This window comes from Globicephala melas, chromosome 19 (genome assembly GCF_963455315.2).
Source record: "Globicephala melas chromosome 19, mGloMel1.2, whole genome shotgun sequence".
Taxonomy (NCBI): Eukaryota; Metazoa; Chordata; class Mammalia; order Artiodactyla; family Delphinidae; genus Globicephala; species Globicephala melas.
The window spans coordinates 47,880,294-47,904,392 of NC_083332.1; the positions used below are offsets into that span (position 1 = coordinate 47,880,294).

General features: G+C 41.9%; 1 protein-coding gene across 1 annotated transcript in view; it reads left to right on the forward strand.

Annotated features, from left to right (window-relative positions):
• The first annotated feature begins 907 nt into the window (after positions 1 to 907).
• The window catches only part of PMFBP1 (polyamine modulated factor 1 binding protein 1), a 42,056-nt gene continuing 18,864 nt past the window's right edge, over positions 908 to 24,099 (forward strand). The window contains exons 1-5 of the mRNA XM_060288302.1: positions 908 to 931; positions 4,503 to 4,574; positions 11,080 to 11,235; positions 20,164 to 20,406; positions 23,785 to 24,006. Coding sequence (XP_060144285.1) covers positions 908 to 931; positions 4,503 to 4,574; positions 11,080 to 11,235; positions 20,164 to 20,406; positions 23,785 to 24,006 — 717 coding nt within the window. The remainder of the gene's footprint in view (positions 932 to 4,502; positions 4,575 to 11,079; positions 11,236 to 20,163; positions 20,407 to 23,784; positions 24,007 to 24,099) is intronic.

The following is a 24,099-nucleotide window of genomic DNA, read 5'->3' on the forward strand; positions in this document are numbered from 1 at the left end:
TTCTCATTGGTAGGAGATGGAACATTGGAGAAAAATCTAAAACCTAGCACAAGTAAAGAAAGACTCATGGCTAAGTGTAAGTAAACCTGTTATTTTGATTAATCCCCAAGGATAGCTTTAACTTTAAACTAAATAGCATCTCTTTCTATGAAAACATAGAAACATGTTTTAGATGAGAAAAATAGGTCCTTGATATTCTTCCGTCTAGGTCATGAAGGAAAAGGAACAGATGGTGTGGCTTTAAGGCCAGTAGTCCCTCCATATACCCAAGCAGTTACCAGTTCCTTGGAGAGAGAGCTAGCATCAGTAATCTGTGATGATGGCGTTTGTGTAACCTAATGAAGGTAGATGGTGTATGAAGTACTAACATGTGTTTCCCATCCTGCCCCTGTTCAACCTGTGTTTCACTGAACTGTTCACTTGTACTTTTTTCCTTCTTCCCCCACAAATAAACAAAGTCTCTCTGAGTTAAGAAAGGGGAGGGAGGGACTTCCCTGGTGGCACGGTGGTTAAGAATCCGCCTGCCAATACGGGGGGCATGGGTTCAATCCCTGGTCGGGGAAGGTCTCACATGCCACAGAGCAACTAAGCCCATGCTTCACAACTACCGAGCCTGCGCTCTACAGCCCGCGAACCACAACTCCTGAGCCTGCGTGCCACAGCTACTGAAGCCCGCACGCCTAGAGCCCATGCTCCGCAGCAAGAGAAGCCACCGCAGTGAGAAGCCTGCACCACAACAAAGAGTAGCCCCCACTCGCCGCAACTAGAGAAAGCCCACGTGCAGCAACGAAGACCCAACGCAGACAAAAATAAAAATAAAAGAAAGAAAGGAAAAAAAAGAGGAAGAAGAGAATTTGAACATAAATAAGAGAATTTGACCCTGGTGAAATCAATGAAATGGGCACAAATGGGGAAACCAATAGGACCCCAGGTAGGTTTAGCAATCCAGGGGCAGAAAGGGCTTTTGACAAATACCAGGAATGGGGGACAGAGAAGTAAACAGAATCTTAAGATCCTATCCCCTTCCTCTCAACACCTTTCTAGAGAATGGTGGAAATGATGGTAGGTACAATGATGGTAGAGCAGGTCCAAGAGGAGAGGGCCTGAGACAAATCTCACGTGTGTGTGTCTCTCTCTCTCTCCTTCTGCATTAGGAGCTTCGTCAGGGGATGAAAAAGGGCCAGAAGACCCAAAGCCTACAGTAAGACAAAGATGTAATCTATGCAGCCTGATGACCAGGACACAGACATCTCAGCACACTTCAGCTGGGAGAGATGCCCATGACCATGGACCAGGAGCCACTCCTGATGCCAGGTTGCATCCTAGGACCTCAGAAATGAGGCACACTCTGGAGAGACCTAAATAGGTGGAAGGAATCATGAACTGCTTCATTTTTAACCTAAAAATGATGGAGTTTTCTCAGAAATAACTAAGATTCTGTTTTCTGCCATTTGGGGGAAATGGGGTTTAACAAAGAGGTTGAGTAATAGAAAAATAGTTACCTTTTCTTTGCACACCTGAGTTCATACCTGCTACACTAGTCACCCATGTGAGATGCAGTGTTAGGTGTTTCTCGGGAATCTGTAAAGTGCTCTACGTGGGGGCTGAGGCCAACTTCAGGGGCACAAAACATCACTATGTTTTGTGATATGACACATGACATCACCCTGACCAAGTTTTTGTTTTCACTACAGTTTTTTTTTTTTTTTTCCTGCTCACAACTGTCACCAAGAAAAAGCCTGCTAGAAAGGCAGGTGGCAGAACTTTCGAATACAAAAAGAGTAGTTCCCTGGGCAGTTGCAACAGAATTGGAGATGCTGGTGGAGGAGATGAGGCACGAGGATGTGAAGGTCTCAACAGTGATGCAGGAGATAGCAGCACAGAAGATGTAGAATCAGTTTAAGAAGAGAGAAGACATTGAAGTCCTGGGCCCAGAGATCAGTATCCATTGATCAGGTAGGGGGCCTCTCCCTCTGTGATGAGTTCTCTCCTCTACAAAATATTTGTCCAGCCACACTCCTCAGAGGGCATTGTGAAGGTTCCCGTGTTCATTTTATGAAGCATTTGAGGCTCCCTCAAAGCACTCTTCCTTATCCATCTGGCAAACATTACTGTCAAATGCTTCGAAAATTTATCATATAACCCTTCCCTTTTTTTCATCATAAACACTTCCAAATTGCCTACTGCTGCTATTAATGACTCACAGGATTCCCATGTCTCCTTCATGGAACACAGTTCAGCTCTCTATTTTTCCTCTGACTTATTTTACTTAGTAAGTATATTTTCATGCAAATATGAGAGCCTGTGCCTGCCACTTTTCCTCCCAAATGCTCTTGGCCCTTGCAACGATAGCTGTGTAACTCCATAGTAGATGAAACCAGCACAAGTTAGACAATCATTTTTCTGTCTTTGAGACAAAATTTCATTTGATTTAAGAATCATTTCCTGACTATCCAGTAAGTCTACCTCTAGAGGAATATTATTCTCAAGGATATGTTTACTCCATTCCAACTTTTGTGTGATGCTTGGGTTAAGTTCACGATTCCTATTAAAGAAGAATGTCCATCAAGGTAGAACCTGAACCAGTAAACTTTAGAGCTAAGAAAGAAAACAGTCATTTAGTACAGCTCCTCAGTTTACAGAGGGAGAAACAAAGGCTTGGAGAGGTGAGTGCCTTTCCAAAGGCTACTCCTTGACCTAGGTGCTGGGTCAGGATTAGCAGTTTACTGGCCTAGAGACCTATTCAGTGTTCTTTTAGGCCATGCTATTTTTAATCTTCTCATTTGCCTAACACCGTAGAGTAAATGTTTGCGTCCCCTCAAAATTCATGTGTTGAAATCCTAACCGCCAAGGTGATAGTGTTAGAAGGTCGGGTCTTTGGGAGGTGCTTAGGTCATGTGGATGAAGCTGTCATGAAAGAGATTAATGCCCTTATAAAAGAGACCCCAGAGTTCTCCCTTATCCCTTTCACCATGTGAATTTACAGCAAAAAAAGAAACAGCCATCTCTGAAGTGGGTCCTCACCAAACACCTAATCTGCTGGCACCTTAATCGTGAACCTCTCAACCTCCAGAACTGTGAGACAAAATTTTTTCTGTTGTTTATAAGATATGCAGTCTGTGATATTTTGTTGCAGCAGCCCAACCAGCTAAGACACCTTGCATGGAAATGATTTGTAACATTCACCAATATTTCCTCTTGGGGGTAAAGGAAGAATGTAGGCGTAGCCATATGACTTGTTTTGGCCAATGAAATGTGAGCAGAAGTGAAGTGTGTCACTTCTACTTTAAGAACCTGTATGTGATTCACCTAGTTCCCTTCCTGCTGGGATGGCAACAGGCAACATGCTAGATGACAGAGGTTCTACTAGCTGAGGACAATAAAGAGCAGAGCCCCAGCTGACTCATAAACGACGTGCAGCACAAATGAAAAATAAACCTTCATGGTTTTAAGTCCCTGAGATTTGTGGATTGTTTGTTACTGCAACATCACCTAGCCTCTCCCTACTGGGTAAGCCCCAGCTACATCACCATTCCCATGATGCATCTCTCTGCATGAAGACATAAGAGGGTAAACAATGCAGCAGATCAGAATACAACCCCATAAAACATTCCAAATTCTCACCAGCAATCTTGCTTCCTCTTGGCTTACATTAGGGATGTGGTTCACTACAAAGAATGAGTATTTTGATAGCTTCTCATTCTTGGAACTATTCTGCAGGTAAGTGCTTGGTGGAAATTTCCTCTGGTCTTAGAGTTTAAAACATAATGAATTAGATTGTTTTAATAAGTGCAGTGCATTATGACTTCAAATGCGTCATCCTATACTTACACACATACATGTGCACAAATCTTTGGTTTTCTTTGAGGCTTTTTATTTAGATAATTCTCAGCACTTTACAAGTTTCCTAACTTTACAAGCACCAACATTACAGTAACTTGATGCTGCAAAAAAATCACATTATCATATATTTCCAAATTAATAGTTAGAAATTATGGAAGGGAAGCTCCCCATGGAGTAGTAAGAGAGCCTCCCTGGCCTTGGGTAAGTCACTTAGCCTCTCTGGACTTCAGTTTCCTCCTCTGTAAAATGGGGACAGTAATAGTATCTACCTACCAGGGTTATCATGAGAATGAAGTTGGTGTGCACATCCCATTTGATTCATAATTAGTAGTTAACTATATTTGAGCCATTGAATACTTAGAAATCTAGAAAGTAAAATCATTTCAGCCCTTTTACTTTCCAAGAAAGATGTGTTCAGAAACTATTTAGCCTACCAAGTGGTGATTTTTCGGAAAAGATGTAAAACCACGGTCCTGTCTTCCTAGCAAAGGCTTTAACACACTTTTGAAAACACAACAGATGGGTAGGCAAGTAGGTATTGCTAACAGTTCGGAAATTTTTCCAAACTCCCTGCTCAGAGCACACATCCAGGTGGGAAAATCTTTAAAGGGCCAGACTCATTTATGCTTTTTCCATCTTAAATTCTTGGACTTTTTCAGGTTTATAACAAAGCTCAGGAAATGCTAAAGCTTAAAGGAGAATTGAGAGGTACCCAGCAAATGAAAGATGAGGTAAGCATCCTCACTCCTCTATGTACGTAGAGTTGAAACTTTGCTACAAGGGACATCTTTTCCAGTTTCATGATTCAAAATTCCAATAACAACATCCCAAAATGTCACAGACAGAGGTGGACAGCAAAGCATGACATTTAAAAGCCCAGACTTGAGCTAGGTGAGTCTGGGTCCATATCTAATAGCGGTGTGATATTGGGCATGTTACTTACGCTCTCTGAGCTTCCTTTGCCTTACCTAGAAAATATGAATAATGAGCACCTATTTCAAAGGCTTGCTGTGAGGATTAAGTAAGATACTGCATGTAAAACACCAGTGCTTGGGGCTTAAGCACTTATTAAATATTGTTGCCAACATTTTCTCTTTATCTGGAATGATATGGAAACGGAGTGCTCTGATGACTCATTTATTTTGGTCAAACTGTGTTTATGTATTCCCTGACTTGTTCCAGAAAGGACTTAAAGGGGATGTTTTGGTTAGTATAGGGTTGTCCCACATGACATATGCTTTTTAACAGACCTCCTACCAAGAGGTCAGCAGCTTCTAAAAGAGGTGTTTCAGCTCCTTTCCTGCTGGATTACTAGTGGGAGCCATTGAGGATTCACTGAAAGTTCTGCAGGGAACGAGGATCTGGTATGGATTTTCTAGAAGGGCATTTCTTCATTCAGCTGATATCTCTGGGGCACCTTCGCTGTGCCAGGCATTGTTCTAGGGCCTGGGGATAAATCAGTGGACAAAATCGACAAAGATCCCTGTTCTTGTGGAGGTTACTTTCTAGTGAAATAATTTCTCCAAGGATATGATATGATGGAGAAAAGTATGTGGCAGTTGCCCAAGTACCAACAAGAATTGGCCCATCTTCCAAAGGTGGTGGACCACCTGCCATATGCCATGTGTATCCTAAGCCATATACTTTGTACAGTGTGCCAATTTTTAAAGAATTTAGAACACAATGAAATATACTCAGTCTTCACTATATGAACATAATTGGCTCCAAAATTTTTGCTCACAGGCAAAACCTCATGTAAGTGCCCATTAATTCCCATCACAAGTAAACAAAAACTGTAATTTTTTTTTTTTTTTTTGCGGTACGTGGGCCTCTCACTGTTGCGGCCTCTCCCGTTGCGGAGCACAGGCTCCGGACGCGCAGGCTCAGCGGCCATGGCTCACGGGCCCAGCCTCTCTGCGGCATGTGGGATCTTCCCGGACCAGGGCACGAACCCACGTCCCCTGCATTGGCAGGTGGACTCTCAACCACTGCGCCACCAGGGAAGCCCTGTAATGATTTTATAGATGGAAAAGCAAGCTCAGGAATCAAGTTAGTAATATCAATAAGAATGTTTGAATTTACTGTAGATAATTTTAAACTCTTATTAAACAAGTAAACTGTAAAACTTCCTGTAGCAATGTTAATTTTTAAGATTTCCTGCTTTTAATGTAAAATAGATAGCTAGTGGGAAGCAGCCACATAGCACAGGGAGATCAGCTTGGTGCTTTGTGACCACCTAGAGGGGTGGGATAGGGAGGGTGGGAGGGAGGGAGACACAAGAGGGAAGAGATATGGGAACATATGTATATGTGTAACTGATTCACTTTGTTATACAGCAGAAACTAACACACCATTGTAAAGCAATTATACTCCAATAAAGATGTTAAAAATAAATAAATTTAAAAACTAAAATTATTGGTAGAACAAAAGATTTCCTGCTTTTTCTTTTTTTAAATTTATTTATTTATTTTGGGCTGCGTTGGGTCTTCGTTTCTGTGCATGGGCTTTCTCTAGTTGCGGTGAGAGGGGGCTACTCTTCGTTTCAGTGCACGGGCTTCTCACTGTCGTGGCTTCTCTTGTTGCGGAGCACGGGCTGTAGGCACACAGGCTTCAGTAGTTGTGGCTCGCGGGCTCCAGAGCACAGGCTCAGTAGTTGGGGTGCTCGGGCTCAGCTGCTCCACGGCATGTGGGATCTTCCTGGACCACGGATAGAACCCGTGTCCCCTAGAAGTGGCAGGCAGATTCTTAACCACTGCACCACGAGGGAAGCCCAGATTTCCTGCTTTTTAAAACATAAGTCTCACTAGAAACTGATATGTTTTGAATGGTAGTCGTGGCTAAAGGTGGTTTTCCATTGTTTATTGAAGACTTGTCCTTATCCTCACAAAGGTAATTTCCCAAAGATGATGAATTTTATGGTATTGTTGATGGACTCCAGTATTACTCTCGAAAGTGCCACCAAGCTTTCTTGTTCAAGTGCCAAATCCTGGGAAATGCTGCCATCTTGAATCTTGGTAATGCTTCTAGGGCCTGAGAGTGCTACTGAATCACAAGCTTCAGTTTAAGATCAGCTCCCCACAAGAAGCAGCATGAGACTATCTGTCAGTATTTTGAAGCCTAGAGCAAAATTTCTTCTTGGCTTTTGAAATACATGTTCAAGAAGGCATGCTCTTTGAAAAAAGACCCTTTAATCAGTACAGAAAATTTGCTTCAGTAAATAACCTATTTTCCAATCACTATCATGCGTCTGGTAGCAACTGTAGCCTCAGCACTCACCATTTTGCCTGTGGTTGGTAGCTGCTGCAGATGTCACGTGACTTCAAATCGAGTGACCAGGTTCCACCCCCATATAAGCAAAACTGGGTACAGGCACACATCGTTGTATTGAGCTTCACTTTATTGCACTCCACAAATACTACACTTTTTACAAATTGAAGGTTTGTGGCAACCCTATGTCGAGCAAGTCTATCGACACCATTTTCTTTTTTAACATCTTTATTGGAATATAATTGCTTTACAATGGTGTGTTAGTTTCTGCTGTATAACAAAGCGAATCAGTTACACATATACATATGTTCCCATATCTCTTCCCTCTTGCATCTCCCTGCCTCCCATCCTCCCTACCCCACCCCTCTAGGTGGTCACAGAGCACCAAGCTGATCTCCCTGTGCTATGCGGCTGCTTCCCACTAGCTATCTATTTTACGTTTGGTAGTGTATATATGTATCGACGCCATTTTCAATAGCATTTGCTCACTTTGTGTCTCTGTGTCACATTTTGGTAATTCTTGCACTATTTCAAACTTTTTCATTATTATATTTGTTATGGTGATCTTTGATCAGTGACCTTTTTAAAATTTTTATTGGAGTATAGTTGCTTTACAATGTTGTTAATCAGTGATCTTTGATGTTACTTTTGCAAAAAGATTGCGACTCACTAAAGGTTCAGATGATGGTTACCATTTTTTAGCAATAAAGTATTTTTAAATTAAGGTATGTAATTTTTTAGCTATAATGCTTTTGCAAACTTAATAGACTACAGTATAGTGAAAACATAACTTCTATATGCACTGGGAAACCAGAAAATTTGTGTGACTTGATTTACTATGATATTTGCTTTATCTCAGTGGTCTGGAAGCACACCCACAACATTGTCGAGGTAATGCCTGTATCTAAGTGCACAGCTTATGTAAGTGAAACTCACCTAGCAGTGGAGGCTTGTGATTTCGGCCGTTGTTGAAGACTTCAGATCTAGGACAGGATCAGATGGTGCCTGAGGGTCAGCATTAGACTCTCAGTTCTTCTCATGCCCCAGTACTGGTTACAGAGCTTTGAATGATGAAATGTCAGATTAAATCAATTCCTACTGCATATTGATACTCAAAAGGCATCTGCCTGGAATTTAGCGTTCATAAAGTACATAAGATTAGAAATAGTGTACAGTGACCTCTGTGCACAATATTAGCAAGAAATTAAGTTTACTGGAACCTCAGAAACACTTGCCTTTATGGAGTTCTGAGGTGAGCACAGCCTCTTCTTACAACTACCTACAGTAAAAGTAATACATGGTTCATGGAAATCACCTTATTACTCTCCCAGGGTTTTCATTCTGTTCTGATGAATAAAAACCCTTGTGTAATTTGGCCTTCAGGAGTGAATGGTTAGGTTCTGATTTCAAAAGCAAATTTCATTTGACATCCAGCAAAATACATTTGTTATTCAACTGGTTTAGGGCATCCTCAAAGAAAGGATTATTTATTCCAAACCTCAAAGAAATTGCCTCAGAGACTCTGAGTCAATGCTAATGTCCAAATTAGATGAGATCATCTACATTAAAGATCCAATTCTGAAACCCTAGTGGTGCAACAATATTGGGCTAGCAGGCCTACTGCTCAGGGGACATCTAAAACTAGAAGGAGTGGGCTTTCTTTTAATTGGCCTGAGAGAGAGGGCATTGAGCTTTTAACATAGAGAGGCTCAAGTTGTATATCACTGGTACTTTGTTAATAAGTCCTCAGTGTGCAACATATGCAACAATCTGGTGACATGGCCCTCACCTTAGGATGCATATATTCAGCATCAAGGCAAGAGTATTTGACACTTCCATAGAGTAGGCATTGTATTGTCACCTTATCTGCTCATAGATGCGAAAGACAGTCCTGTGGCAAGGGGGGAGGGGATCCCAAGGACCCCACTCCCGTGAGCCTCCATACTCTATTCCCAGTATGGCGGTTATGAGAAAAGGGATTTAAAGCACTAGAATCAAACTGCTGCTCCTTGTCAGGTCAAGGATTTTGTTTTCTATTTAGAGAACAGTGTCGGTACACCATTTTTTAGCTGCTCTACACATATTCTCTTAAGAGAGTCCCTGGTAATTGTCTTAATGGTAATTACATGCTTGGGGCAGTTGACATGCACTGTTATTTTTCAGAAAGTGGGGAACAAGGGACAGGAGAAAGAGAGGAAGAGGGAGAGTTTTGAGATAATGAAATGCTTTTAATGACAGAGCCACACCGTTAACCTAATTAAACTGTAAAGTGGTTTTAAAAAAATCCAGGTACTAAATGGAAATGAAGGCATAAATCAGCTGAGACAGCGGCACTTCTGGGAAACCTTCTGAATTCCGAATACTCTGACATTGCCGTGTAGGATTCTCGTGGTTATTCTCTGTCCACCCCACCTCCCCGGCCTTGTGCAGAGGTCTCTTAAACTGACCTGTCCAGTAGGCTTGATTTATGATGTCCATATCAGGTCTCCGGCTCCCCCAGAAGTGTGCGTTATATAGCTCATATATTTAAGAAGCCAGTGCAGTCAGTGGGACATGGTGGCAGAGCACTGGCTGCAGGGTCAGGAGAGCAGAGCTCTCCTCATTCTGCTGCTAACCACCTGTGGGACTTTGGACACTGTCACTTGGATCACTTTGCCATTTCTGTGCACTCATGGCTTCTGTGTGCTTTTGCACCTGCAACTCTCTTAGAAGAATTGCCCTTGGGCTTTTGGGTTCACTTTGCTCATAAGAGCAGAAAGCTGGAAGTCCTTGGGAGCTTACGTCCCATGAGGCAGCCTTTAGCCATTGACTGGCTGATGCTGAGGCTGACAGCCCAGCTTTCATTGCATCTAAGCAGGACAGACTCTGAGGTGTAACTTACACTCCGGAGTTTCCTGTGGAATTAGGCTGAAGCCACTCCCGCAAAACTTTGTCTGAAATTGTGCCCCTGCTCGGTTTCTTTCTCTTCCCTGTCCTGCTTCCCCCACCTCCTTGCTGATTTCTCTTGGGAGTGTTTCTTGAATAGATGCCATGAATCCTCACCAAAGAGGCTGCTCTGGGTAATTTAACATAAGCAAGCACCTACTATAAAAGCACCAGCCACAGTTCCAATATCTAAAACTTGGAGGTGGTAGTGCTTGCCCTCAAGAGCGTTACAAAAGGTTTGCACGGTGATAGGACTCAAGCACTGGACAGGTTCACAGAGGGCTTCTTGCTAATTTCTTTTTACACCGTTGTCACCCACAACACTGGGAGTGGAAGGCGGCGTCCTCTATGACAGGGCACCCACCCTCTTCCCACAGCTGTACACCCCCAAGCCCACCCAAGCCGCTATGCTCCCCATTCTCTATTTTGATCTTGATCACTAATTTCCATCTGACCTAGCAGTAATTAACAAATCTTTTTCTCTCATAATCAAAGACAGGGATCTTGTGCAATCAGCCCAGGGATTTTACTTTTATTCCCATTGGTGTACGTCTCCAAAGAAAAGCACTAGGTTTATAGGTGAGGGAGGTCTTCGGTTTAGTGGGTAGAAGGGAAAGTTAAGAGACTTTTCAGAAGCCACATCAACTCCATCACTGATTCACAGTAGTCTTGACAAGTCCATTTGACATCTCACTATGTTCATCTCATCAGTGACAGAGCCATTAATATTTATAGACAGTCCACTAGGTACCTGAAATTATTCTAGGCACTGACTTTCTCTTGAAAAGCAGGGGAAGCGTCTATGATGCACCCACAGTAGTGGGTGAAGATTAATTAATGTAAATAAGTAATTGTCTGAATAATGCAGAGCACCCGGACACCTCACAAATGGATACTGTGTAAACATTACTCTGGATGAGTAATGACAGCTAAGGGTTGATGGACAAATTTCCAGCAAATTTAAAGTCTCTGTCAACCAGTGAATGAAAGGAAGCATTTTCTTGATAGTTCATAATTGATGCTTTTGTTTTTCTGACTGCTGAGGCGGGGGAGAGAGACAGAGAAGTGAGCAGCCTGAACAGCAAGCTCTTGAGCCTGCAAGCTGACATCAAGAATCTACACGATGTCTGCAAGAGACAGGGGAAGACCCTGCAGGAGACTCAGCTCTGTGTGGAGGAGGAGATGATGGACAGCGGCCACGTAAGGGCTTCAACATCCGTTTCCCACCTCTGCCCCCTCCGCTTCCACCTCTGCCCCCTTGGGCAGGACCAATAATAGAAAGTTCTTCCACTGGTCATTCAAGAGCATTTATTGAGCAAGCAATGAGAAAGAATTAAACACACACACCCTAACAGACACACACACACACACACACACACACACACACACACACACACACAAATGCCATCCCTGCCCTCAGAATTTTTCCATCTAGCTATCTCCAAGGTCATCTACATCTGAGCCTCTGTCTTTTCCTTATCTGGCCTTTCACACCTGGCTTTGCAGCATCTGAGGCCCATTGCCCTGAAAAGACCAGATCATAGTTATATAAAGAGAGTAGCATCTCTTAATGGATTTTAGACAAACTTCTAAATCACCCATGAAAATAACAACCATCCCACTTGCTCCAAGGTGTCACTTCCTATTGGTGCAGCAGGAGCTCTTTATTGCCACACCTGCAGCTCTCTGCCTACAAGCTTTTCTTCTGGAAGCAAGAACCCAATCATAGGACAAGGTGAAGTACAGAAGAGTTAATACCCCTAGAAGCAGCCCTCAACCAATGACTGATGGGTAGATGGTTGATTAAATAACCTATCTCCCTTGCCCTATCTCACTGGAGATAACTCCAGGCATGCTCTTTGCTCTGTCCCAGAGTTCCTCAGTGGGGCCCAGCATCAGTTGCCCAACAGTGCTAACTAGGTTGGTAACACACCCTTTCACAGTTTCCTTCCCTGCCTTGTTCATTTCCCCGCTCCCCCTACCTGAGTTTCCTAAAATCACCTTCCACATAAGCTGCTACTTGACGTCTGGTTCCTTGCCATAGGACTTGCTTCCAGAGGTGCCCGAGCCAAGATAGTCAGTAACACCTGTCCTGAACAGGAGGACCTCCTGGCATGATCATCTTTCTTGAGACTGTGATTTTGAACTAATACTTATCCATAGCCTAGGCAGTTCATCAGCTGAGGCAACTTCATTTCACCCTGAGGTTTTCTCCCTTGGAAACTCTAGCTCTAAACTCTTTAAGCCAGCCTCTAAATTTTTCCACACAAGCTGGGGAGCCAGCTGGGAGATATTTTCCCATAGCTCTGTAAACACTTTGGGTTGCCAAGAACTCCTAACTTGCAGTCTTCATTTCTGCTTAGGGACTTGAGTCCTTGGCAAACATAAGGCAGGTACTTGTTGCACAGACCTGTTGTTAGACCTCCAAGTTAGCATCTTAGGTGCTGTGTAAACCATCACCATCATCTTCAACATTTGCAGTCAAGGACCTGGTCTCTCTTAATTGTGTCTGTTAGAGTTCTCCCGGGACTTACCACCTCCCTATAAGAACTACAAATTGTTCCTCTGCAATGCCCTAAAAATGCTAACAACAAAATAATTCTACCTTGTCTTACTGAGCACTACTGTCCTTTCTGTAGGAAGTCACAAATATAGAAAAATCCATTGGTTTTCCTAAATGGATCCCAGGAAGAATATTACCATAATTTATTGTCTTCCAACATTTTAAGATATTTTCACCATTGCTGTTGCAAGTTTATTTATTCCCCCAGTCAGGGAAAGCCATGTGGCAAATAAATGTACCTGGCAACTTGGAGGGAGAAAGGTATTGTCACATTTTTATTCTAATTGCCCAGAAGAAGGTCGAACAGCTTGAAGCAAGCTTTAAAACATGCTCTTTTTTCCCCAGCACTTAGTGCAGAATTAAAATTGCAGACTACGAATACAAATACACAATTAGATGTAGATTTAACACTCATCTACTCAGAAAATCATGCAAGATCTGCCTTCCACAAGGAAATATAATATGGGAACAAAGGGGGAACCCAAGACTTTCTGAAATTTTGACTAATATCTGACAAGGAGCTGGAGAAATAAGCAGGAGGTCATAGTTCAGGACACAGTTGTGTGAAAAAATCAAAATATTATATCAGATGTTATGCGTAACTAAAGGAGTGGCAGGCAGAGGGTAGGTGACCTTGTAAATCAAGAATACGTTGTGCTCCAGATCCCACGAACAGAGAGAGCTGTGCCTAGGGAAAACCAAGTGAGGTGCCTAGGGTACAAAAAGTGCCAACCCTGTACTTGCGCAACCCTGAGACTGAATGCCTCCTTTAAATTTGCACATCACTTGCCTCACTCTAGTCCCAACCCTGCTCATGTATCAAAAGTGCCTCCATTAAAGTGAAAGGAGAAAAGGACAACAGAGATATCATAGTAAAACGATGATGAAACCAGAAAAAGAGCAGTTTCCCAGGCTCCTTTGGCCCCGGTGGTGGCATGGAGAGAATACCCTGATATTCAGTAGAGTTTGGATTGCCAAACTCATCTTTGCAGTGGACTGAGGAATTATTTTTAACAGAAAACTGTAAGAAATTTGATTTCTGCAGATAAAAGTAATTCATTGAATATATAAAGATTTAATACACTCGATGGAAATTATCACACAAAGATATCATTTTGAATGATTGGGAATAAAAAAACTTTAAGAGAAATTGCTAAATGCAATGTGGGATCTAGGATTGGCTCCTGGAACAGAAAAAAAAATAGTAGAAGAACTGATAAAATCCAAATAAACTATGTAGTATAGGTAATAGCAATTTACCAATGTTAACTTCCTAGTTGGACAAATGTACCATGGTTATGTAAAATGTTAACATTAGGGGAAGGTGAGTGAAGAGTATATGGGAACATTCTGTACTACTTTTGGAATTTTTCTGTAAATCTAAAATTATTCCAAAATAAAGAGGGTTTTTTTTTTTTAAGTGAATCTCTGGTAAATAGAGATCACTGATAAGAAAAATGTCTAAACCATGAAGATGTGTCCAGAAGAAATGGATGTCACTGAAACACACAGTTCTACACTCTACCAATATAAGAAAGTACAAGAAATGCAATTTGTAGAAGATATAAAAAGTAATAGGTGAACCTATCTAGTGATATAAGGCTAAACCAGGCTTACATGGGAAATATCTCACTTCCTACCTCAAAAATAGGGAAAGAAGTTCTGACAATGACTGGGAAAAGATGGGGCTTTTCCTCTTAAATGAAGAAAAATAAAAATTATCAGGGATTCAGTTTTCAGAGCAATGCTAACCTGAACAGAAGAGTCAACGCAAACTAGGAGAGAGAATAAAATGGTTTAAAAGTATTTTGAAAAGCCGGCTTTAGGTAAAGCAGCAGGGCCTGATGACATACTTCGAAGAGAAGCAGCCGCACAGCACAGGGAGATCAGCTAGGTGGTTTGTGACCACCTAGAGGGGTGGGATAGGGAGGGTGGGAGGGAGGGAGACGCAAGAGGGAAGAGATATGGGAACATATGTATATGTATAACTGGTTCACTTTGTTATACAGCAGAAACTAACACACCATTGTAAAGCAATTATACTCCAATAAAGATGTTAAAAAAAAATAAGACCCAACGCAGCCAAAATAAATAAATAAATAAAGAGTACTTAAGGAATTGGCCGGTGTTATTACATAGCTGCTAGCGATTATTTTTGAGAACTCAAGGGGATAAAGAAAGTCCCTGTAGACTGAAAAAGGGTAAATGCAGTGCTCATCTTTTTAAAAAGGGAAAAAGGACAATCCCGGTAATTATAGACCTGTCAGCTTAACTTCAATATCAGGGAAAATATAGAACTTAACATCAATCAATTAGCATCAACTTGAAAAGCACAAAGTATTGGGTGGAAACCAACATGAGTTTTCAAAAGACGAATCGTGCCAGGCCAATTAATTTTCTCCTGTGATCAAGTGGCCACACAGGCAAGGAGGGAGCAGTAGCTATAATCTCTTTGACCATAAGTAGGGCTGAAAAGTAGTCTAAATATGGCAACAGTTCCTACAGGTGGCCAAGTCTCTATCTTTTAAGACAACTGAGGCCTGGACAGAAATCTATCTGAGAAACACTGGTAGACCAGATGGCCTCCGGAATCACGTCCAACCCTGGATGGCCATTTTAGGGACTAATCTTACTTCCATGAGATTATTTCCAACTTGCTCATTTTCTTCAGATCTCAGTTTAAAGGTCAAAGCAGAATCTAGTAAAATATCTATGTCTTCACTCTAAAGAAAACTTTTTTAAAAAAGAAGACAAAGAAGCAGTAGAAAATGCATTGATGCCTTTGTGACACTGCTTTTTGGTACAAATGTAAGTGAAATTCAGGCTTAATCCATAGTGTGTCATTTTCTATTCATGTAGAATTAAGAAAATAATCTTTTGAATACTTAAGGATAAATAAGTAGAAATTTAATAGGTCTCAGATAAGTCTAGGCATTTCTCCAAGTCTTTGAAATTTGATTCCTAAGCCCATAGGTATCTACAGTGTGCAAATGTTTAATCCTCATCCAAGAAAACTCTAGTTTCTCTGCAGGTATGAGCAGTTCTTGGATCTTTATAAGCAGGCAAATTAGATCAGGTACTACCTTTGCCCTGTACTGAAAGATTTTAGCGAACTCTCATCATCTGGTTGGTCTCTTATATTACCTCAAACCAAAATTAAACCCAGAAGTTTTAACATGTCCTCTGAGGAAGAGATGATTAGCAGTTCCCCAGTATCACTGCCAGGTTACTAAGCTTTATACTAGGAAAGGACATTCTTTACCCACAGGAGGCTTTAAAGTCAAAGAACAATTATGAACACACCAAAGTATAGATGATGTACTTGGAGGGGAAGCCCTAAGGAAAGAGTTTGGCTTCTTTAAAAGAAGAGCATTTCTCTTATTCTTTTGGGTAATGAAATAAGGGGAAGCAGAGAAAGAATATAATGAGGAGACTAGTCAGTTTTCAACTGGGTCATACACATCCAGCAGTGGAGAGGCAGGTCCAAATCAATACTTGCACACAAGCACTAGAAGGACCAGGAATCCTGTTCCTTAATTTTCAGAGATCAAGTCACTGTCAACAAAGCCAAGAGAAACAGGATTGGAGCAAAATTTGGTAAGGATTTTATTGGGTATTAGCTTTACTAAAATAAGCCCTTCTGCAGTAACCATACACCAGATGTTCACTCCTTTGCTTTAGTTCTACCCACATTAAGTACTTATTCGCGACCATGTCTTTTTCCAATTAGCTCCCCACCCCACAGTTTACCTGTATAGACAGAGGACTTGGGCTCTTGAGAACCTCCCCCATATATGTTTCTGTGCATGCACACCTGAGCACACACACAGACACACACACACACACACACACACACCCCGCTTCCAAGTCCCTTCTCTCTGAACCTCATTCACAGATGAGTTGTAAGAATAGCACAATTCTTAACTTGAAAAGAATGAAAGCACTTAACTAAAAACATTTATTATAAACGTTGGCAATTGTAGCTACACAGAGTAAATACAAAATTCAGCTTTGTTTGGCCTAGGAAAGAATTCTCTCAGGCCAAGGGTTCAGCTTGTCTTTGCCTGGGATTCTTTTTGCCTGGTGACCATTGTGGTGCATTTTCTGTTTTCTCTTTCAGATTGAACTGACACAGTCAGCTGTTGTCTTTCTGGCTCTGAACTGGGCTGATCAGCCTCTCTGATCTTATCTGTGCTGTCTCCACCCACTCTCACTACAGAAGATTTTCTCTCTTTTGGGTCCCAGCTCTTACTGAATTAATCTCTTTAACACTCCATCTCTCCAGTTACTCAGAGCAAAACCATGGAGTTATCCTGCCTTGTATGACCATTATCTCCCACCATCCCACATCTAACGCAGAAGCAAATCCTGTGGAGTCTACTTTCAAATATACATCTAAAATCCAGCCATCTCTCCCAACTCCTCCCTTGGTCCATGCCACTGTCACTTCTCACCTGGATTCTTGCAGTAGCCTCCACGCTGGTCTCCCTCCTTCTATCTTTGGCTCCCTACAGTTCATTTTCAGTCTAACAGCCAGTGTGTCCTTTGTGACATCTACAGGAGATCACATCACTTCTCTGCTCAGTACACTCCACTGGCCTTTCACCTCTCTAAAAGGAAAAGTTAAAATTTTCAGAAAGGCCTACATGGTCCTAGGGGACCTCACCTCCCTTTCCTTTCTCACCTCATCTGGTACCGTTCTCCCGCTTACTGTCTCTGCTCCAGCCAGAACAAAGTGGCTTCTCAAACACCGCCAGGCACCTCCCACCTCCAGGCCTTAGCGCCTGCTGTTACCTCTCACTGGAGTGTTCCTGTTGTAGATTCCCACCAGGCTCCTTCCCTGCCTCCTCCAAGTCTGGACTCAGATGTCACCTTCTCAAAGCGATCTTCCATGAAAACAAAATTAATTCAAAATTACAACTTCCTCCATCCTGGCATTCCTCATCTCCCTCCCCTGCTTTACTCTCCTCCACAGCACTTTTTCCTCTTAATAAACTACATAACTTACTTCTGTAATTTGCTACCTCTCTCTCTCTCTCTCTCTCATTCCCTCTCTCTGTCTCTCTCTTCCTCCACACATTCCCCCCAGTAGATGCAAAATTCTTGAAGGCAGAGATTCTGTTTTTTATACTTCTGTATCCCCATTGCCTAGTCGAGTGCTTGGCACATAGCTGGTATTCCCTTAATATTTGCTAAACAAATTAACTAAATGAAAATATATTCACACAATAGCTACCATGTTAATGTTCATAGCAGCATTACTCATAATAGAAACCGAAGCAATCCAGCTATCTATTAACTGGTGAACAGATAAACAAAATATGGTATATTCATACTATTCAGCAGTAAAAATCAGTATTCAGAACAGAATCCTGATTCTTGCTACAGCCTGGATGAACCTCGAAAACATTATGCTAAGTGAAAGAAGCCAGACACAAAATATGACATATTATACAATTCCACTTATATGAAATGTCTGGAAAGGGCAAATTCATAGAGGCAGAAAACAGATTAGTGGTTGCCTGGAGCTGGGGTAGCAATGGGAGTGACAAATGGGCATGAGGGAATTTTCAAGGCGATGGAAACATTCCAAAACTGGATTGCAATCATGGCTGCCCAACTCTATAAACTTGCTACAAATCATTGAATTGTACACTTACAGTAGTTGAATTTTATGATATATAGAGAATACTTCAATAAAACAATTAAAAAAAGTTTATTTTAAAAAACTTTGAAATTACTCTGTTAATGAGGCCAAGGCTACAAGCTCAAATTCTTGGGAGCCAATGAGATTGCTTATTCTCTATTTTGTTTCTTTCTTTCCTTCAATTCCTAGCTGTGTATGAATCTATAATCTAGGCCCTATAGGAGGAGACATAACCCCTGCCCTTTGGGAATTTATAATCTAATTAAAAGATAACATGCACAGAGATCATTACAATGCAAGGCAGAAGATGAAATGCCACATTAAGGACATGCCAGGAAAGTGTTAAGTAGGAAGACAATAAGCAGAGAAGGGCGCTAAGGAGGGCCTACAGGCCACCCTCTTCACCCCCCTCTCTTCCACATGTCACCATGTTACTGAAAGTAGGATCCGACTGCTCGCTACTCTAAAGCCAGTACTCGAGACGCAAGGTTGGTAAAAGGAAACTTTGCTTTATTTCAGAGGCTGGCAACTGGGGAGGAGGGCAGACTCACATCCAAAGGCTGACTCCCCCCACTGACAATCAGTGGGCAAGAGCTTTTAAAGCGGAGTTTCGGGGGTGTATATGTGGAGGGAGGGGGCTGCATGCAGAAACAGCACAGTCAGCCCTGACAGTCATCTTGAAATTGGTCATCGGTGGGTCTGATCAGCGTCATCTTGATTGTTTTAAGTACAGTTAATCTTCAGTTGCAGGGTGGGTTTGTTCCCATTTCTTTGAGCCCATTTCTCAGAATTGTGGCAGCTTATGTCATGGCTACAGTCTGGTCATCATGTAATTAACTTTTTTCACCTGGGGGTTTCAGTATCTACAAGACAGCTCAAGGGATATGGCTCAGAATATTATCTATAGCCCTTGAGGAGGAACTAAATGTCCTTGACTTTGTTTAATGACTAAACTATTATTAGTGGGTCTTGTTTGACTGCTTTACTTTGCTTCTGCATTTTCTCACTTCTTTGATAAAACTTATTCTTTGGCTAAAGTTTTTCTACAGACAAAAGGCAGGCAGAGCACATGGAGAGGAGGACCATAGGATCCTGCTCTATTTCAACCAGGAATATTGGGCAAGAAAATATAGAAGCATCAGTGCAAAGGTCTCAATCGTACTAGAATAAACAACTCAGGGTTGTGTCCTATTAGCAGAATACCTGATACAGTGTAGGTGTTCAACATATGCTTATTGAATGAATGAATGAAAATGTAGGTGGGGTGTGGCAGCATTTCAGGTTGATTGTAGACTGGCAGGGAGAGATCTCACACACACACATACACACGCGCACACACACACACACACACACACACACTCAGCATCTGCAAGGTCACATCTGCCTTCAGAAGGAGACAGAGTCAGTGCCCAGATGTGCCTGAACAATATCTCTGCCTCCCGTTTCCCAGCATTCCAGAAAGCTACTTCCCCAAGAGTTTGTCCTTTTATCTGGGCATTTTTAATAATCAAGTTTAGTCCAAGAACCATAACCAGAAATTCATTCCCTTCCAGGTCGATTGTGTTATCTTTATACGTGAAGACAAAACATAAGCATATTATCGAGTGTATCTTTATACTACTCTCTAGGTTCTTTATGTGAATGTTTTCTCTTCTGACCTACATAATAGGAATGGTAGATCTAAATAGTAGGAAGAAACTATGGTTTTTTCCTTCTTTTAAATCCTTCCCATAGAGTGGAAGTGCAAAGTGATATTTAATTGTGAATAGAGTGAAATGTTTAATAAGTGCTCTGGAGATGAAAAGATAAATGGATGCATAGATGGATGTGAATGGTTGAACAAATGAAAAAAATCAAAGAATGAATGCCTGCTTGGTGACAATCTAAAGCCTTTCTGTATATTTGATCTCAATTACAGGATAAGAAGCAAGTGTCAGCATTTGAGGAGTCACACATGGAGTTTGAGCCCAATAAACAGTGTCATCTGAGACAACTCCAACAGCTCAAGAAAAAGTTGCTGGCCCTTCAGCAAGAACTGGAGTTTCGCACCGAGGAGCTGCAGACTTCTTACTGTTCCCTCCTGCAGTATCAGTCCATCCTGGAGAAGGAGACTTCCGACCTGGTCATTCTCCACCATCACTGCAAGATGAAAGAAGATGAGGTATAGATAAAGTAACTATGGAAATGTCCCATATGCCCATGTACCTACAGAAATCAGGCCAAAGCTACTAGAAAGCAAGCATTGGACTTAGAGAGGAGCTTCACAACATCTTGAGCAGGTTTTATCAACTTTCCCTCTTTAAGTCTTGATTTTTTTTGAAGCTGAACAGAGGGAACTAAACAGAATGGCATAATTGGGTGAAAGCTCCAGTATTAATGCACATGGGGTATGTGGTATGTGTGTACATGTGTGGGAGGTGTGTATGTGCACGCACATATATGTGTATGGTGTGCATGTAGGTTTATCATCTCCATTCTATTACCATGGCAATTTAAATGCAAAAGACTCTGGTTCTCTGAGGGTTATGAAGGAGGTATAAGGTCTATTAAGTCAATCATTTTTAGAAAAATCAGGTTTTGGTCATATATACATTCCTGGCACTTGCACAGTTGATAAGATAACAAGACACTGAGTCTGAGTCAATCGCTGACAGCACCAGATCAGTCATTTTTTTCAGACTAGAGTTTTAGATCACGTAGACTTAGCTTAAGTACATTCTGGACATTCATTTCTATTCATGTCCGAGGATAGTATTTTTTTTTAAACCAGAGAGTATCATCCTTGTAGAATCCCAAGTAAATTCCAAAGAACAAAACCATAGAACTAAAATCAGTTGGGAAGTGATAGCACTGGCAGTAGTAAAACCATGGGTTCAAAGGAATGGGACAGGGACTTCCCTCGTGGCGCAATGGTTAAGAATCTACCTGCCAACGCAGGGGACACAGGTTCGAGCTCTGGTCCGGGAAGATCCCACATGCCGTGGAGCACCTAAGCCCGTGCACAACTATTGAGCCTGCGCACTAGAGCCCGCGAGCCACAACTACTGAGCCTGCTCTCTAGAGCCCGCAAGCCATAACTACTGAACCTTCATGCCACAACTACTGAAGCCCGCGCACCTAGAGCCTGTGCTCCACCAACAAGAGAAGCCACCGCAATGAGAAGCCCTCACACCGCAACAAAGAGCAGCCCCTGCTTGCCGCAACTAGAGAAAGCCCGTGCACAGCAACGAAGACCCAATGCAGCCATAAATAAATAAATACATTTATTTAAAAAAAAAAAAAGGGAATGGGACAGGCAGCCTCCTCTGGCATTTTCTTCCTCTGCCCTTAAAGATAAAATTCCAAGGGCTATCTTGAATGGTGCTGTTTTAAGAACTAACTCCAGGGGTTTTATGAAGGGCCTTAAAGAACATGGAATTTTTTTTAAAGGAAATATTATGGCCAATAAGAATTTGCTGAAAAGGACTGGGAGGGAAAGGAACAAAGAAAGGTTATCCTACATAATATAATCTGGGACAAAGCCTGTGAGCATAAAACATGGTTTAATAAAGCTAATGCAGGGCTGTGTTAAAACTGTCTGGTTCATCTTAACTTAAACAAGAGTCCAGCCTAGATAAAGTCACCCTGAATTAGTTGGGATTCTATTTGGCTGCATATAACAGAAAACCCCATAGTAATAGTGTCTTAAATAAGATAGTTTATTTCTATGACATATAAAAGAAGGTCAGAGAGAGGTAGTCTAGGACTGTTATGGTAACTACATGTGTCATCAGATACATAGGGTTCTGTCTTTCAGCACCACCATCATCAGCCCAAGGCTTCCATTTTCTAGTTCACCTAAGACAGCTGCTGGAGCTCCAACCATCACATCTTCATTCCAAATAATCGGGTGGGAGGTGGGGTGGGGAGAGAAAGGCACACTCCTCCCTTTTAAGGACACTTCCCAGGAGCTGCACACAACACTTTCACTTATATACCATTGGCGAGAATTAGTCACATAGCTACAGCTAGTTCTTAGGAAGGCAAGGAAATGCAGTGTTTTAGTGAGGCTCACTATTGTCCCAAATAAAGTCAAGGTGTGGGATTCGGCAGGCAGCAGTCACAAAATGGGAAAACTTTGGAAAAATTACTTTAGGCATTCTGCCAAGTTCCCCCAATATTTTGTTCACAGAAGTATCAAACTTCTGTCTAATGTTGGGTTTCCCAACAACAGATCTTAAGGAGATGAATATAAGTACTAGTCAATTCAGGAGGTGATCCCAGGAAGCATGGTGGGAGAATAGGGAAGTGAGTCAAACAAAGGCAGGAAGCCCATAAAGAAAATCAAGAAGATCACTGCTATGGGAAACTGAGGTTCAATCCCTCTGGAGAATTCTGGGAGATAATGTAGAACACCCCTCAGATTGATCCCAGCCAACCACCCCAGTCATTGGTTGAGAGTTGCACCTGAGGGTATTAAACTCCCCAGTGCTTGTCACTTGCCTTGTCTTGCTCCTCTGCTTGAGTGGACTCCTGGGGCCAGAGCAACGCTCAGGCAAAGAGTTGAAGATGCTTGTGGTTGGAGTGGGGTTAGCATGCAAAGGGATGGTGGGTATCAAGGGGATATGAGCTTCCGTTATAAACGTTTGAATATAAAATATTCCTTTCCTCTTTTCCTTACCAAATAAACACCTCAAACTAAATGATTTTCTCCCAAGACGAATCTCAAATGACAGGCAGCAAATATATTAGCTTAGACCAATAAAATGTGTTCTGTCTGAATTCTACTGAACTATTTGAACCCAAATGAAGCCTTCCTGATGACCCTCCTGCTCTTAACTTTTCAACACATATAATTCAAGCTATATAATTTAGCTCACTCAACAGTTGTTTGCTAATTTTAAATCGTATCTCTCCCCGATTTGTAAGAGTTTGTAAATTCTTTGAGGGAGGAGCCTATGTTATATAGGTATACATACCCCTAAGCACCCAAAACAGTGTTCATGAGCATTCAATAAATATCTGTCAGTTGGTTGACTAATTAATTGATTAGGAAGAAAAAGAACCTAAATAAGGATGCTGCAAATCCCAGAGGATCTTCGGGTCATGTTCCCCCACTATCTCTAGGGAACTTTGCTGACATGGGCCTGTGTGCACGAGGGGCTCCACATTTTCTAAATTAGACCTCTAGAGAATACATAGGAAAGAAAGAATACTGGCATTTTAAGCCCTTAAAAAATGGAGCTATACATTCATTCTTATTAATCAACTAACAAGTCCTTATTGAATTAACTACATACCAGACAGAATGAGAAATAGATATGGTCCCTGCCTTTAAGAAGCTTACCATCTAAACAGGACAAACTTAAAAAAAAAATTTCTAATCATTAACATTCTGATTTTATGTATTGTAGTTTTTAGATCTGAGCTGGGCCTGTTCTTTGCATCTGGGTTTCTAGTTAAGATATGAGACTCCTCTGCATGTGGTCTTATAGCAATATCCTTTCCTCGTTAGATGCTTCTATGGGTTCAGTGTTGTTGTTTTTTCCTACACCAACAGGTGATTCTCTATGAGGAGGAAACAGGAAATCATAATGAGAACACAGGGGAGAAGCTCCATTTGGCCCAGGAGCAACTCGCCTTGGCCAGGGACAAAATCCTCTCCCTAGAAAGGAGCTTAAACCTCTACAGGGATAAATACCAGACTTCCCTGAGCAGCATCGAGTTACTGGAGTGCCGAGTGAAGATATTGGAGGGGGAGCTCAGCAGGATCGTCGGTCAGGTAGGACTTAAACCAGACCACTCAGACCAGGAGCTCCCAGGTGGTCCCTGCAACAGTCCCAGCCTCTCTGCCAGAAACCCAAACCTTCAACCA